Source organism: Mustelus asterias, chromosome 19 (assembly GCF_964213995.1).
Source record: "Mustelus asterias chromosome 19, sMusAst1.hap1.1, whole genome shotgun sequence".
Classification (NCBI taxonomy): Eukaryota; Metazoa; Chordata; class Chondrichthyes; order Carcharhiniformes; family Triakidae; genus Mustelus; species Mustelus asterias.
The window spans coordinates 58,930,106-58,947,872 of NC_135819.1; the positions used below are offsets into that span (position 1 = coordinate 58,930,106).

The 17,767-nt window shown below is 42.7% G+C and overlaps 1 protein-coding gene across 5 annotated transcripts in view; it reads right to left on the reverse strand.

Moving 5' to 3' along the window:
* Positions 1 to 3,998: 3,998 nt before the first annotated feature.
* The window catches only part of ccdc146 (coiled-coil domain containing 146), a 127,390-nt gene continuing 113,621 nt past the window's right edge, over positions 3,999 to 17,767 (reverse strand). For all 5 annotated transcript variants that reach the window (XM_078235599.1, XM_078235600.1, XM_078235602.1 and 2 more), the window contains 3 exons: positions 17,502 to 17,639; positions 5,846 to 6,094; positions 3,999 to 4,593 (listed from right to left, as the gene is read on the reverse strand). In XM_078235599.1, coding sequence (XP_078091725.1) covers positions 4,390 to 4,593; positions 5,846 to 6,094; positions 17,502 to 17,639 — 591 coding nt within the window. In that variant the 3' untranslated portion in view covers positions 3,999 to 4,389. The remainder of the gene's footprint in view (positions 4,594 to 5,845; positions 6,095 to 17,501; positions 17,640 to 17,767) is intronic.

Consider the following 17,767-nt stretch of genomic DNA (forward strand, 5'->3'; position numbering starts at 1 on the left):
CTTTAACGACCTCTTTGAGCTATCTGAAACTCTGAACTGAGCAACCTTCCCTCCATCCCCCTCCCTGTTATATCGATGGATTGTTAAAACAGTCGAGCATTGATATTTTCAGACAGCTGATTATTTAATTGACTTGACAATTTGACAGTTCCACAGACCTTATCCACTCTCCATGAGTATTTATATCCATTCTCAAAATTCCTAACACGTAACAGTAGGATAAGTTCCTTCATCCAGCAAAAATGGAATCTGTTTTATCTTGTCACTGAGTTTTTTTTTAGTTTATTAATGTCACAAGTAGGCGTACATTCAAAGAGTTCAAATTACCCGACTTAAGTTTGGGTTTCCCTTATGTGGGAGTCACGTCTAGCTCCGGTTTCCCCAAATAGTGAAAATGGGGAGGAACTACTAGACCCTGGTCACACTCTCCATTTTTAAAGCTCCCTGGAATATGCATAACTCTGGAAAGAATCTAGGCCTCTATGTTTGCAGTGAAACCCTTCCCCTCTGAAAGCCCATGTCCACTGCAGCATGGATCACATGGGTGTTGTAGCTAGGTAGCAATGCTCATTAGTTATCTTGTGATTCCAACTCATTGTTTTATCTTGGAAGTAAAGTTTAAAGCATAACTATTTACATTCGCAACACCTTCCTGGGATGTTGGAAACTAGTTTGACAATTTTTAAATTCATTCCTGGGATGTGGGCAATACTGACCGGGCCAGCAAGTATTTCCCATCCCTAATTGCCTTTGAACTGAGTTTCAGAGGTATTTAAGAGTCAGCCGCATTGCCGTGGGTCTGGAGTCATATGTCGGCCAGACCAAGTAAGGATGGTAGATTTCCTTCCCTAAAGGACATTAGGGACCAGATGCTTTTTACATCAATTGATTTTTTTCACTCCAGTCTCTCTCTCTCCCTCCCTCTACTTAATGCTATTCCAGCTCTAATTGTGGTTCATTTCTGCAGATATAATGTTGGGTGCAAAATCACATGAGTCAGAAAATGAGAATGTCAACTGCAAGATCTCATTTTCAGATTTGTCCCTGATCCTGCTGGTGATGTAACAAGGTTGCCGTCCAGGAAGGTTGGGAATCCCATTTAATTAAATGATGTCATTAAAGGGCTCCCCCGCTTCATGTTCCCCACGTACCCCCCTACCCCCCACATTGGGATCTCCCCTATAAGATGAGGCTTATAACAGGTTTTTAAAAATGGGAACCAGGCAGGAGGAATCCACCAGGGACGCCAAGGTAAATAGACCCCACGGGGAGAGGGGGGCATGCTCGAGCAGCACCTTGATATTGTCCCCTGATGTGGGGGGAGATCTCTCGGGAGCCTCATTTGGCGATGTTTCATGGGGGAGGGAGGGGGGAGTTTCCTTATGTATGTTGACGGAGGGTGGGTGGGGGGAGTTTCCCTGTGTATGTTGATGGGGTGGGGGGGGGGGGGGGTGCGGTTCTTGTTTTTCTTTTATCGGAGGCTGTGGTGCACGTTTTTGGGGTTCCTGGCATTACTGGCTTTTTCCAGCAGCAACCTCTGCAAGATGTGCCGGATCATCAACACGGATGCCATCATCTCACGTGAGAACACCATCTACCAGGTACACGGTACCTACTCTTGCAACTCGGTCAACGTTGTCTACCTGATACGCTGCAGGAAAGGATGTCCCGAGGCATGGTACATTGGGGAAACCATGCAGACTCTATGACAACGGATGAATGAACACCGCTCGACAATCACCAGGCAAGGCTGTTCTCGTCCTGTGGGGGAGCACTTCAGCGGTCACGGGCATTCAGCCTCTGATCTTCGGGTAAGCATTCTCCAAGGCGGCCTTCACGACACATGACAGTGCAGTCACTGATAGCCAAGTTCCGCACACATGAGGACGGCCTAAACCGGGATCTTGGGTTTATGTCACACTATTAGTAACCCCCACAGCTTGCCTCCTGGACTTGCAGAATCTCACTGGCTGTCCTGTCTGTAGACAATACACATCTCTTTAACCTGTGCTTAATGCTCCCTCCACTCACATTGTCTGTATCTTTAAGACCTGGTTGGCTGTAGAGATTCGCATTCTAATCAATATTCTGTAACTTGATTTTGTGTCTCTGTATGCCCTGTTTGAGAGCAGATATCCACTCCATCTGACGAAGGAGCAGCGCTCCGAAAGCTAATGGCATTTGCTATCAAATAAACCTGTTGGACTTTAACCTGGTGTTGTTAAAACTCTTACTGTGTTTACCCCAGTCCAACGCCGGCATCTTCACATCATTTTTCCAGCAGTGCCAGGCTGATGCCATGACGAAGACTCCTTTTTTTAGTGCAGGGTGTTGCACAAGGTGGCGAGAGAAGCCAGCAGCAGCCGGTTTTCTGGCTCCGTACAAAAAAGGGAAAATTCCCCCCGTTATATCTGGTGTTACCTCAAGTACTCCTTATTTCATGCAGATTTTAATAATGTTTATAGTTTGTTTTTAAAGAAGCACGGCTCAGTCTAAAGGAGGAATGAGGTCAACTGAGCATGTTAATAGATCATAGGCTTTGGTAGCTTGTCAGGTGTGCATTTTATCCTGTTTGTTTCCTATAGCTTTCCTCATTGTTCAAAATATGTTGAAGGCTTTGTGAGGGAGTATTGCTTTCCTCAGATAGTTCAGATCAAACTTTCCAAGAGTTCAGATTGATTGTTAAGCCTGAGCTGTTTTTACAAATGCATTGGACTCTTTCCCTTCCTTCATTGCAAGGTTCTTACTTTTCTATCCAGTTTCTTTCTTTTTCACTTGACTTCTCTCTTGCTTCTTTCATATCTCATTCTCACTTTTATTTATTGTCAGTTGTAATTTTTCTTCCTCCGTCACTGTTTTCTTCCTATCTCTTGTGAGTAACTTCCCCCCCGTCACAGTTGATTGATTTTTCTTTCGGTCTTCTATCTCGTGATTAGGCTGCATCATGGAGTGGGTGGACTGAGGATCTGAATTTTGTGGGAGAATTGCAGTTGGATGGGCGTAGGATCTTGGCATTTCAACGATTCAACTCTTATAATTAATTATGTGGTCCAATATGACAAGTGACAATATGATAATATGGTAGTGGCTGCAGAGGTAGTGGGCCCATTGGTTGAAATTTTTTGCAACTCGCTAAATTCCGGCAGGGTACCAGAAGATTGGACAACAGCCAATGTGACTCCTTTGTTCAAAAAGGGAGAAAGGCAGAAGGCAGGGAACTATAGGCCAGTTAGTTTAACATTTACTATTGGCAAAATGCTGGAGTCAATAATCAAAAGAGGAAATAGCTAATCAATCAGGAAAGCTGAATATAATCAAATCTAGTCAACATGGTTTTATGGAAGGTAAATCATGTTTGACAAATTTTCTTGAATTCTTTGACAATGTAACAAGGAGAACAGTTGGAGGGGAACCTGTAGATAAGTTAAAGTTTATTTATTAGTCACAAGTAAGGTTTACATTAACACTGCAATGAAGTTAATGTGAAATTCCCCTAGTCACCACAGTCCGTCGCCTGTTCGGGTCAATGCACCTAACCAGCACATTTTTCAGAATGTAGTCCATTTAGATTTCCGAAAGGCATTTGATAAGGTGCCACATAAGAGGCCTGTGCTTAAAGTAAAAACCCAAGGAATTGGACGAAGTGTGTTAGCATGGATTGAAAACTGGCTGTCACATAGAAAACAGTTTGAATAAATGGGTTATTTTCAGAATGGAAAGATGTAGCGAGTGGAATACCACAAAGGTCACTTCTTGGCCTGCAATTGTTCACTATTTAGTCATAATCAATAATCTCATCACTGATCTCTCAGAAACAATGCATAGTTTTTAGAAAATTAAACAGAGCCATCAAGGACAAAATTTTCCTTTACCATATTAAGTTACTTTATCATAAAACTGAATTAGTTAAAGACAGAACATGGAACACTAATAAATGGCAAAACTCAGTGTACTTATTGTGCTAATATGATATGTTATGGTTTAATTGTTTAGCAAGATAATGGGCTTTCACTGACAATTCGCCAAGACATGGCACAATAATTATAACTGATCACCTTCTACAACAATGACACAACGTGTAGCAAAGTAAATACGTTTAATTTTTTGGCATCTTGCAACATTTTCAATTCAATTTATATTTTACCAAAGAAAATACAAATAACTTGGCAAACTATCCAATTTCCATGGAATAAAAGTGTCTGAGTTTAATCAATATAAACTGGTTTAGATATGTAAATCTATCTCAAAAGAAAACTGAAAATTGTACTTTACCAGAAAATTCTAAGATTTTGTAAACAATTTAAACCTTTCGATGCTTTGATTATTCAGCACTTGTCTCCTTGTTGGGCTACTAATGTGATATTTTTTAGGAAACAGGTAACATCAATATTATATTTCAATTGGTTTAATGACTGGTTTTCTATAATGTCGCATATGTGCACTAGGCTCACTGGGTTTAAATGGAACCATATTTCCATAAGGACGTGGAATAGGTAGTCCAGAGTCATCATCTGGGATATATGCATTAGGTCTTGACTCAGCTGTTGTAAAGACTCCGCCTGGCAATAAATGCTTTTCCTCCTCTTCAGCTTCCTAATTTGGGAACAAAATGGGAAGAGAGTCTTCATAGTTTATTCTTAATCCAGTTGCCGAATACTGAATGATGCAAAAATACATGAATGTAGAATGGTAATGCATTGGAATGCATATAGATAGGTGTTTAATAATATGGACATTGTGTTGAATTTAAGGAGATTGCTCTTAGTCATGGGTCATCAGACTTGTAATAATAAAAATATCTCAACAATGGAGCTCCAATTTATGCTAATAAAATGAATTGATTATTAATTCATTGATTACTCTAAACAAGCTGCAATGTTATCATTTTCCAGTCTAACAATGAACAATATTAACAGCACTCCATTTAAATAAATGCTTGGTTTTATAAAAGTGATATTATGACTATACAATAAAGGCAGAATAACAGCCTAGATTTTTGGTTCCTAAATGGTCTCTGAAGTTCCTTTATGGCAAGTAGGAATCCCATACACATTTTCAGCTAGATGTGTGTCATCTGCTGTATTGAATAGACGAGTGAGCAGGTCAGGAACATTTAAGCACAGAATAATTGATTTAAATTTGGGTCCTATGTACCATTACAAACTTTGTTTCAACTAGGGTGGAAATACCCTAGACTTTAACTACGGCCCTTCATTTTCACATTTCAGCAGGTGACATAGCAACTTAAATTCAACACAATGTCCATATTATTAAACACCTATCTATATGCATTCCAGTATTTCCAGTATTTCATTCGTCACATACTAAATACACATTGTGGCCTGTGGCAGTTACTGGCAAGAAGGACTTTATACATCCCTGAATGCAGAGCTAGGAGGAGCAGCAGTGCTCCTGATCCATTATTAAAAGAACACCAGTCACCCCTTGCCATCACTACCCTTTGTGCAGATCACCATTATACCTCCTCACCTCTGCTACCAATCTCTCTGGAGACTTGTTGTCTCCTATCTTTCCCCCTCCCCACCCCAAGACACGCAAACTCTAAACCCGAACTGCAATCTGTTCCCCTCCATACCCATGCAGCCTGGACTTGCATGAGGGCTCCATCTGCCACACCAGCTTAATCTTAATCAGGCTTCAGCCTCGGGCTCCATATGTGTCAATATTTGGTCTGAGAGATCATACCTTGTGGTCCTTCCCTACCCACCCACTCCCACTTGTCCATAAATGGACGCAATTGAATTTGTAAGCTAGTATATCTGCATTTCCTCTTCACATAATAGTTATTTTTCCTGATAGCGAATATGGACAACAGGGTTCATACCTTTGATTTCAACTCAGAATCTCTTTTGTGTCTGCTTTCTTTGAACACTATTTTCGACCACTCATATTCAAACTCTTCACTGGGTGCCATACCCTGCTCCATACGTTGGTGGCACAATTCCAGAAATTGTTGCTTATCCTTGACATCCTGTTGGAGTTGCATGGCGTTGGCCTGTTGCATGGATAGCTCAGAGACCACAGCCATCATTTTTCGCGTAATATCCTTGACCTTTCCTTGCATTTCGTTCACCTGCAAATTTGGATTAGAAATCCCATGAGGATCCTTTAATTTACAGACTAATTTACTCTGTAAAATACCATCTTGAAAGCTCGTTGAAACTCGGTCAATTTTGCATTGGTTTAGATGGATATTTGAAATTGCTGCCGGCTATAGATAGTGTGGACTGCAGTAAACATTCTAAATTTGAAGTAATTTGAACTGTGATTTTAAAAAAAAAAATTGACAGACGTTTATAAAGTTAGATAAAGAGATAATTAGAACATACATAGAACATAGAACATTACAGCACAGAACAGGCCCTTCGGCCCACGATGTTGTGCCGACCTTCATCTGAAACCAAGATCAAGCTATCCCACTCCCTACCATCCTGGTGTGCTCCATGTGCCTATCCAATAACCGCTTAAATGTTCCTAAAGTGTCTGACTCCACTATCACTGCAGGCAGTCCATTCCACACCCCAACCACTCTCTGCGTAAAGAACCTACCTCTGATATCCTTCCTATATCTCCCACCATGAACCCTATAGTTATGCCCCCTTGTAATAGCTCCATCCACCCGAGGAAATAGTCTTTGAACGTTCACTCGATCTATCCCCTTCATCATTTTATAAACCTCTATTAAGTCTCCCCTCAATCTCCTCCGCTCCAGAGAGAACAGCCCCAGCTCCCTCAACCTTTCCTCATAAGACCGACACTCCAAACCAGGCAGCATCCTGGTAAATCTCCTCTGCACTCTTTCCAGCGCTTCCACATCCTTCTTATAGTGAGGTGACCAGAACTGCACGCAATATTCCAAATGCGGTCTCACCAAGGTCCTGTACAGTTGCAGCATAACCCCACGGCTCTTAAACTCCAACCCCCTGTTAATAAAAGCTAACACACTATATGCCTTCTTCACAGCTCTATCCACTTGAGTGGCAACCTTTAGAGATCTGTGGATATGGACCCCAAGATCTCTCTGTTCCTCCACAGTCTTCAGAACCCTACCTTTGACCCTGTAATCCACATTTAAATTAGTCCTACCAAAATGAATCACCTCACATTTATCAGGGTTAAACTCCATTTGCCATTTTTCAGCCCAGCTTTGCATCCTATCTATGTCTCTTTGCAGCCTACAACAGCCCTCCACCTCATCCACTACTCCACCAATCTTGGTGTCATCAGCAAATTTACTGATCCACCCTTCAGCCCCCTCCTCTAAGTCATTAATAAAAATCACAAAGAGCAGAGGACCAAGCACCGATCCCTGCGGCACTCCGCTAGCAACCTGCCTCCAGTCCGAAAATTTTCCATCCACCACCACCCTCTGTCTTCGATCAGATAGCCAGTTACCTATCCAATCGGCCAACTTTCCCTCTATCCCACACCTCCTTACTTTCATCATAAGCCGACCATGGGGGACCTTATCAAACGCCTTACTAAAATCCATGTATATGACATCAACCGCCCTACCTTCATCAACACACCTAGTTACCTCCTCAAAAAATTCTATCAAATTTGTGAGGCACGATTTGCCCTTCACAAATCCGTGCTGACTATCCCGGATTAATCCGCATCTTTCTAAATGGTCGTAAATCCCATCCCTAAGGACCTTTTCCATCAATTTACCAACCACCGAAGTCAGACTAACCGGTCTATAATTACCAGGGTCATTTCTATTCCCTTTCTTAAACAGAGGAACAACATTCGCCACTCTCCAGTCCTTTGGCACCATCCCCGTGGACAGCGAGGACCCAAAGATCAAAGCCAAAGGCTCTGCAATCTCATCCCTCGCCTCCCAAAGAATCCTAGGATACATTTCATCAGGCCCAGGGGACTTATCGACCTTCAGTTTATTCAAAACTGCCAATACATCCTCCCTCCGAACATCTATTTCCTCCAGCCTATTAGCCTGTAACACCTTCTCTTCCTGAAAAACATGGCCCCTCTCCTTGGTGAACACTGAAGAAAAGTATTCATTCATCACCTCGCCTATCTCTACTGATTCCATACACAAGTTCCCACCACTGTCCTTGACCGGCCCTAACCTCACCCTGGTCATTCTTTTATTCCTCACATAAGAGTAAAAAGCCTTGGGGTTTTCCTTGATCCGACCCGCCAAGGACTTCTCATGTCCCCTCCTAGCTCTCCTCAGCCCCTTTTTCAGCTCATTCCTTGCTAACTTGTAACCCTCAATCGAGCCATCTGAACCTTGTTTCCTCATCCCTACATAAGCTTCCCTCTTCCTTTTCACAAGACATTCCACCTCTTTTGTGAACCACGGTTCCCTCACTCGGCCATTTCCTCCCTGCCTGACAGGGACATACCTATCAAGGACACCCAGTATTTGTTCCTTGAAAAAGTTCCACTTTTCATCAGTGCCTTTCCCTGACAGTTTCTGTTCCCATCTTATGCCCCCTAATTCTTGCCTAATCGCATCATAATTACCTCTCCCCCAATTGTAAGCCTTGCCCTGCCGTCCGGCCCTATCCCTCTCCATTGCAATAACAAAAGACACCGAATTGTGGTCACTATCTCCAAAGTTCTCTCCCACAACCAAATCTAACACTTGGCCCGGTTCATTTCCCAGTACCAAATCCAATGTGGCCTCACCCCTTGTCGGCCTATCCACATTAGCTTGCATAACATTGGAGACAATGGCAAGCTTGAGTATACTGGATCATTAAATCTGTCCTTACTACCAAATGAGCTTGTGCTCATATACCATTTGTAAATGCGTGACTTTCCATATTTTGTCAGCATGTAACTTGCCAGCCTAGTTGAATTAAGGCAGCACGAAGAACTGACATAGGATGAAAGGATTGTGACAACTCACAATATAAAGGCACAGATGTACAGGATGTGCTGCCTGTGGTTGAAAACCAGCTGTACATTTATCAGCTGTGAAGAATTTCACTCTCTCAATGTGCCTGGTGATGGGAAGCATGCAAGACAATGTGGATACAGTTTGCACCCTGCATCCATGCCACCTTGTACCTTGTTGAAGCCTGCCATGCAAGCAAAACCTAGATTTTTTTTGTCCTGCCTCATGCTTTCAATAGGGACCCTACCCTGTATTAAGTTGATCTTTCTCTACACCCTAATGATGACTGTAACACTACATTCTGCACTCTCCCATTTCCTTCTCTATCTACGGTATGCTTTGTATAGCATGCAAGAAACAATACATGTATATGTATACTAATACATGTGACAATAATAAATCAAATCAAAGAAAGCCATTTAGTTCCACCTGGCATAGGGCACCTCAGTCACCTCCCTGATGCAACGTTGAGCAGCAGACCAGCAGGTGTTGCTATGTCACCTGCTGAAATGTGAAAATGAAGGGCCGTAGTTAAAGTCACAGGCTTTATAAGTCACTGTTTGTGCCCAGATTCAAAACTTGAATGTGGGTGTAGTAAATGATATAACTTGGTGAAGCGAAAGCACCTAACAGGTTAATCCTCCATAAAGTTTAGGGTATAGAAGTGCTCCCTGGCTGACCCGCTGTTGGTGAATTCTCTGCATGATGCCCCCTCCCTCTTCTCCTAGCTGCTGCCAACATGGCTCCAATGTTCTTGATTGCTTCTCCTCAGCCTCCGATTTCGAAAGCAGCCCTGTAAAACCAGCTCAGTACCAACAAAAGGTTGTTTAGTAGAAATCAACAATTTGTTGTACAAGGCAAAAAACAGGCAAAATAAATGCCAATCAGCCAATCTAATAGAGCAGCAACTAACATGTACAAACTGGATAGGCCCTTTAAATAACACTGCAGAATGGTCCTTCCTGTCAGTTGATGCTACGAGATAGTGAGTCAGGTGCTGGGGTATCATTTTTAGAATTCCTATTAATAATAAGGCCCATGATCAGTACAGTTATCATAGAATCATAGAAAACCTACAGCACAGAAAGAGGCCATTCGGCCCATCGAGTCTGCACCGACCACAATCCCACCCAGGCCCTACCCCAATATCCCTACATATTTACCCACTAATCCCTCTAACCTACGCATCTCAGGACACTAAGGGCAATTTTAGCATAGCCAATCAACCTAACCTGCACATCTTTGGACTGTGGGAGGAAACCGGAGCACCGGAGGAAACCCACGCAGACACGAGGAGAATGTGCAAACTCCACACAGACAGTGACCCAAGCCGGGAATCGAACCCAGGTTCCTGGAGCTGTGAAGCAACAGTGCTAACCACTGTGCTACCGTGTCGCCCGTTATGGAGCAGTCTGATCCAATATGGTGGGTGGCACATTTCTTGTGTAAAATTAGCCTCTGCCTACCATATTTTTAAAAATTTTCTCTCAGGATATGGGCGTCATTGGCAAATGTGTTGCCCATCCCTAATTGCACTCGAGGTGAGGGCAGTTGAGAGTTAACCATGTTGCTGTGGATCTGGAGTCACATATATGCCAGACCAGGTAAGGACGGCAGGTTTTCTTTCCTGAAGGGTATTAGTAAATGAACCAGATGGGTTATGATGACTATCGATAATAGTTTCATGGTCACCGTTACGGAGAGTAGATTTCAATTCCAGATTTATTTAATTTAAATTCCATAAGCTGCTGTGATAGGATCTGAACCCATATATTTGCTGGGATCTCTGGAATGCTGGTCCAGTGACATTATCACTCCACCACTATCTCTCCCATTGGATCCTTAGGTCCTCATTTTACCCAGTCAAGTTAAGGTAATTTGGTGCTGGTTGAATTCGAAAAGAATTTAAAGGTGCATATCCCAGAGGTCAATCTGGTTCTTCATTTTGGCAGCAAAAACAAGGAATGGAAGTATATACTCAGCAGACATTAACCTCAGCCTTTCTCACGGGCTTCCCAATGCAGACCAAGCATGTTGTGGATACCCATCAGTCTTCTTCTGTAGGCTACCCCATAGAATTGCTCATTAGGCTCTGCTGTAACAGAACTTGTGTGCAAATTTGTCCTCTGGTGAGCTGTGATCTTCTGTCATGATGACCTGCCAATCATGCCCATTTTCTCTCCATGTGTGGACTCTACCTCTATACTATCCTCTAAATTACATGCAGTGTCAGTATCTGAGCTGGTTGCTCCAGGTGTGGAATCAAGTGATGCTATTATGTCTTCATCATTACTATCTTCTTGCTGTTCTTGCACTTCCTGAGTATCTGAATGGAGAAAGGCACAAGGGTAAGAATTGAAGGGGCAGAAGTAAGAGGTGCATGCTTACATCATACTTGTAAATCAGAAGAGAAAGTGGATGAGGGTAAATGTAAGAAGGTAGAATAGTTATGAGAACATTGCCATCTTTGCTTTCAGCTGACATAGGCACTGCCAACTGGATAAAGGCCTCTCTCCCCCATGGGGGGTCAGAATATGCAGGTGTACTGGTTCCGCTTCATTTAGCTGATGCTGCTCACCAGTTCTATGCCACCTTGCCCTGCAAGAGAAAGCAGTATGACAATGAGTATGATGTGGGGCCGGATTCTCCGAACTCACCTGCAGCCAGGATTCTCCCGTCCTACTGCAATGAATGGCGATTTAGCTTGAGTGCCTAATTCTCCATTCTTGCTGGTAGCGGCGATGGGGCGTGAACGGCTGGAGAATTCCAGCAGTAATTTCTCTGGGTGATGTAGCTGTCATGTTTGAATAGCTGGCAATGTGGAAGTTGGGAAATGTGGATGCGAGGATTACAGAAGTGCTCGGTTGTGAGGCTCTGATGTAGTAGATGAATATGAAGTATGAATCCAGATTAATAAAGATTGTTGGGAGGTGATGGGGCAGTGGTGATTTGAGAAATGCCTGAGGTCGCTGGTGCAGTTAATAGGCAATGGCATTTGAAGATGACCACTCATGAGTTCATTGAACCTCTTATGGCAGTACTTGCGGTTTGATTTCGGCCATTGATTTCAACGGCTATAGTCTCCCACAGCCTTGTGTGTGTCTGGAGGGCCTGGATACAGATTCCGTTCTTTGCACTTCCTCCTCTAAGATTCCAGGTACAGCTTCTAAAAACCTTAGAGCCTGCTCTCTACCAAGTTGTGCCATTCTTCTGTCTTTCCAATGCCAGTTTGACCTCCTGCATGACTTCCCGTTAAGATGTCCAGGCATATTTAAGTAATGCAGGCTATCTTTAATTAATGCTGGCGCCTCAATTTTGGCCCCCCTGCTGAGGCATGCAGCAACTCAACACTGCGTTTAGTGCTGAGTGCACATTGTGTTCAGACAGCATGAAGTTGACGTGCTGCTTGCATTGTTGAACATTGCGCAAGTTAACTGCGTATTGTGAATCCTGCTTCCTTTGATGGGGCTTCTTGAACTTCATTTCCTCGAAGTGGAAAGGTTTGCATGGTGATGGGTAAAGAGCAGGGAAGTGGCACTAATTGGATATCTCTTTCAAGGAGACAGGCACAGTGGAATCATTCTGATTCTATGATACACCTCCAAGTAATACAATATTTTTAATGCAAAGTTTCACTTGTCACCCATGCATAGTTTATATCCTGGGAAACCTGGGTTTAAGCTGTGCAAGCTAGATATTTCTCAAAAAAGCAACAACTTTTAACCACAAGATTAGTATTTATGTCAGAAGGAAAACTCAGATAAACAATTCCTCCAAAATAAATTCCTAATCCACTGTGGCCTCTGTTTTGTGTAGTTCAAAAAATGCATTCTTTAAAACGAATAGATATTTCAAAAGATTTCAAAATTGTAATGTTAGGATTATGTGGGACCCAGTGGTGCCCAATTTTGGCTGTGCTCCTGCTACCCGCTTACAAGCAAAAACTGAAACTGGGGAATCTGTCAAAGAAAGTTGTGCAATGTTGGTCTGAGGAATCAGATGATCTCCTCCTGCTTAGAGTTAGCAGACTGATCAGTATTTAAAAACTCTGTGACCAGCCTGAACGAGTACGCCACGATAGTAACTGACTTCAGTAGTAAGTGTGTAGAAGACTGTGTACCAAAGAAGCAAATCCGTGTTTCCCAACCAGAAACCATCGATGAACAGGGATATCCACTGCTTGCTGAAGTCCAGGTCTGAGGCATTCGAGTCAGGTGACCCTGACCTATACAAGAAAGCCATTTTTATCTAAGGAGATCCATCAAAGATGCCAAAAGACAATACCGGACCAAGCTAGAGTCCCAAGCTAGCCGCACAGACCCGCGCCGACTATGGCAAGGTCTGCAAGACATAACAGACTCCAAGATGAAGGCAGGTAAAATCGCTGGCACCAACGCACCCCTCCCTGATGAGCTCAATGCATTCTATGCCCATTTTGAGCTCAGTGAGAGCATGCCTTCCACCCCAGAAGCCTCAGACGAACCTGTATCCGAGGTCATCATTGCAGACATCAAAGCAGCCTTCAAGGTCAACCCAGGGAAAATGACTGCCCAGATGAGGTACCCAGATGAGCACTCAGATCCTGCATGGACCAGCTGGCGGGGGTATTCGCAAAAATCTTCAACCTCTCTTCACACCAATCTGAAGTCCCTATTAGCTTCAATAAGATGACCATCATCCCAGTACCTAAGAAAAACCAAGCAGCGTGCCTTAATGACTATCGTCCGGTGGCTCTGACATCCATCATTATGAAATGTTTCAAAAGGTTAGTCATGGCATGAATCAATTCCGGCCTCCCAGATTGTCTGGATCCACTACAGTTTGCCTATCGCTGCAACATGTCCACCATCTAATTGGCCCTGTATTCAACCCGAGAACACCTAGATAACAAAGGCACCTATGTCAGACTCCTATTTATCGACTACAGACTTCAAGAACATTATTCCTATGAAACTCATCTCCAAACTCATGGCCTGGGGTTCGGCTTCTCATTCTACGACTGGATCCTGAACTTCCTAACTCACAGACCGCAATCAGTAAGGATAGGCAACAACACCTCCTCCACGATCATCCTCAACACTGGTGCCCCACAAGGCTATGCCCTCAGCCCCTTACTATACTCCTTATACATCCATGACTGTGTGGCTTAATTCCCCTGCAATTCGATTTTCAAGTTTGCTGATGACACCACCGTAGTGGGTCGGATCTCAAACAACAAGACACAGTACAGAAAAAAGATAGAGAATCTGGTGAACTGGGGCGACGACAATAATCTCCCTCAATGTCAACAAAATGAAGGAGATAGTCATCAACTTCAGGAAGTGTAGTGGTGGACATGCCCCTGTCTACATCAATGGGGATGAAGTGGGGATGGTCAAGAGCTTGAAGGTTTTAGGTGTCCAGATCATCAACAACCTGTCTTGGTCCCCCCCATGCCGACACTATAGTTAAGAAAGCCCACCAATGCCTCTACTTTTTCAGAAGACTAAGGAAATTTGGCACTCATCAACTTTTACAGATGCACCAAAGAAAGTATTCTTTCTGGTTGTATCAGAGCTTGGTATGGCTCCTGCTCTGCTCAAGACCGCAAGAAACTACAGAGTTGTGTACAAAGCCCAATTCAACACTCAAACCAGCCTCCCACCCACGGACACTGTGTACACTTCCCGCTGCTTCAGAAAAATAGCCAGCATATTAAGGACCTCACGCACCCCGGACATTCTCTCTTCCACCTTCCGTCGGTAGGTACAAAAGTCTGAGGACACGTACCAATTGACTCAAAAACAGCTTCTTACCTGCTTGCCTTGGACCTACCTCGTGTTAAATTGATCTTTCTCTACACCCTAGCTATGACTGTAACACTACATTCTGCACTTTCTCCTTTCTTTCTCTATGTATGGTATGCTTTGTCTGTATAGTGCGCAAGAAACAATACTTGCCACTGCATATGAACACGTGACAATAATAAATCAAATCAAAGCACAGAATTGGCCATTCAGCTTAACTGGCCTTTGCTGATATTTATATTCCACATGACCTTTCTCTCATTCTCATTTTTTCCAATTCTGCTGCCATAATCATACATTCTTGAAGGCTTTAAGCCTTCCATTCATGTGCATTATTGCCTCTTGCTTCAACCCTACTGTGTGGCAGCGAGTTCTGCATTCTCACCACTATGTAAAGAATTTCCACCCAAATTCTTTTCCTTTTCTGGTTATTATGGCCACACGTCCATCCAGTCAAACCCCTTAACTTTAAATGTCGATGTCAGGTCTCTTGCGAGTTTCTTGTCCATCTCAATCTTCAGATTGTATCCTCTCAATTCTGGTAATATTCTTCCTCATTTTTGCCAGTGTTTCAATATCCTTCATGTTGTAAGGAAACCTGAATAGCACGCAATACTCCGAATGGAATTCAATCAAATTTTTATATAAATGATAATCTTCAAATGATGAAGCAGCTTAAATATGAATGCATAAGATCAGGCTCATAATAATGCCAGCAGCACGGGGTTCAATTCCCCGTTCTGGCTGAGTCCTGCCCTGTAGTAAAACCACGGTATAAAAGCTGTGTTGAGCCACCCTCAAATGATCATGGATGGAGAAGGAGGCTGTAGTTTTGTTTTTAGCAGGTATTTTATTGGTTCATATAACCTTTTCTATTCTGATAGGTCTGTATCTGCACTTTGATATTTTACTCTCACCCTTTGCTTCCTCTTAACCTCGGCATACTCATAGAGCTCCATTCTGAGCTGTTACTGGTGCCAGTACTCCATGAACTGGAATCCCTCCAACCCAAACCCCTCTTCCAGCCAGGAATTCACTTTCCAGATCTGTTTTCCTCTAAGATATTGAGCATGGTTTGGGCAGCAATTTGAAGATTATCACTCTTTAGGTCCTGCTTTTTAAAATTTTGCTCCTCGTTCACAAAACTCTCTGGGAAAGTATCCAGGTGGCAGGATTTAAAATCTGTTTCTTAAGATTGAAGATAATTTGTGCTGAAGCATTGGCGGCAGCTACAAAGCATTTCAGTACACTGGTGCAGAAAAGTCACCACGATTCTGTTTTATTTCTCTACCTTTGAAAACTCTTTGGTACCTATAAAATTCGACTTTGAGTGATGGAACACTTTCTATTTCAGGCACCCAATGTTAGCAGTAAATATTCTTCCAGTGAGTTATAGTATGTCTACATGCAGAATACTATACTGTTAAGACTACTTATTTAATTTCATTTAAGTAGCAGGAAAATGTTCACATTTAAGCATCTTTGGTTCCCTGGGAAACGTGTCTTCGATGGAATGACACCTAATCTCCTAAATGTAGATGGTACATTTGCTATATTTATATCCTTGCAGCATGTAGTAATTTTCTTACTTGTCTTAATGGGTTCCATCCTGTGCTCAAATTCATCTTTGAAATGCAGCAGTCAAATGAACTCCCTTTCCTTAATGCACTGGTTGAGAAATCTGCCAGGGGATTCTCCACCACGGTCTACCACAAACCTACCTTCACTGGTCTATACATGCGTTAGGATTCTTACATTCCACATGCTATAAGATTGGCCTTCTCAGCAACCTTGTAAATAGGGTCGAAGCCACTTGCTCATCAAAGACATCCTGCTGGATAATGGCTACCCTGGTAAGATCATTTTGCGCTATATATTGTGCAAGCTCATGAATGAACCTAAGGCTGTCACTTTCGACCCTGAAAAGTGCCCTTGCCACCTCATATTAGCCTGGAAGAGCAAGGTATCTTAATCTGTACAACAGGTGAATCTAGCTGTTTCATGCTGCTACTTGCAGTAGCATATAAGTGGTATTCACCACAAACAGGATGCTGCTGACAAGCATAAAAGATGTTCTTCCTATCACACAAATGAGCAACATGGTACATGAATTTCAGTGCCAATGTGATGCTAGGTATGTGGGCCGTATGTCCCAAAGATTGGTGGATCGTATCACACAGCATGTCTCTTCATCTGTTTGCAACGGGCAAGGTATAACCGTATCCAACTAGCCTGAGCTTGCAAAATTCAATCAGTGTCCAACATTCAATGTGATTCTGCGATTAGACAACATTTGCTAAATAAGTCTCTGTGTGCTAAAACTTATACTGACAGCCAATTTAAGATTTTCATGTGGGTTCGCAGTGTATATATGTTGTGTGGAAGCTACATACATTAATACACGGGGCCCTGTTCTTTATAGACAGAAACATACACATTGTTTCAGCTAAATAAAATAGGTGACAGCCATTTGCTGGTTCATTCCTCAGGACAATGTCTCGACCAATCAGAGTCAAGCTGCCTCATTTAAATTTTCAAACAATGCTTAGCAATTAATTGTCAGTAACTGTTAACTGTGCATTCTCCATGGCAGCACCTCTACCAATCAAAGTCCACTTGCCAAACAATCGGCACTCTCCTCATACAGCATACAGTTGTTGTTTCCCCTAAAATTGGTATTCTTGTGATTGTCCTGATGAGTGCAAAATGAAAAGTTTTGACAAAATTGTTTTTTTTTCCAGCAATTTGATGACATTTAAAAACAAGCCAAGATGGGTTATTTTTCTAAGTCAGACTTAGCACTGTACAAGTTTAATGTTTCATTGTACCTTTTTGGCTAAGGCCAATGTGTCCTGTTTACCATTCATCGCTTTGGCACTAATTCGTTCAGTAAGGCGGGTCACTTGATCAGCGATAAGATCCTTTTCCAATAATTGCTCCTCTTTACTTACCAGTTTCAAGTCCATCTGCAGCAATAAGAGTTAAATTAGTGGAATAATTGTGAACAGCAAACTGAAACAAAGTGCATCATGAATCCAAAAAAAAAATGTCCAAAATGGAAGTTTCTGAACTGTCAATGTATTTAAAACTTGTG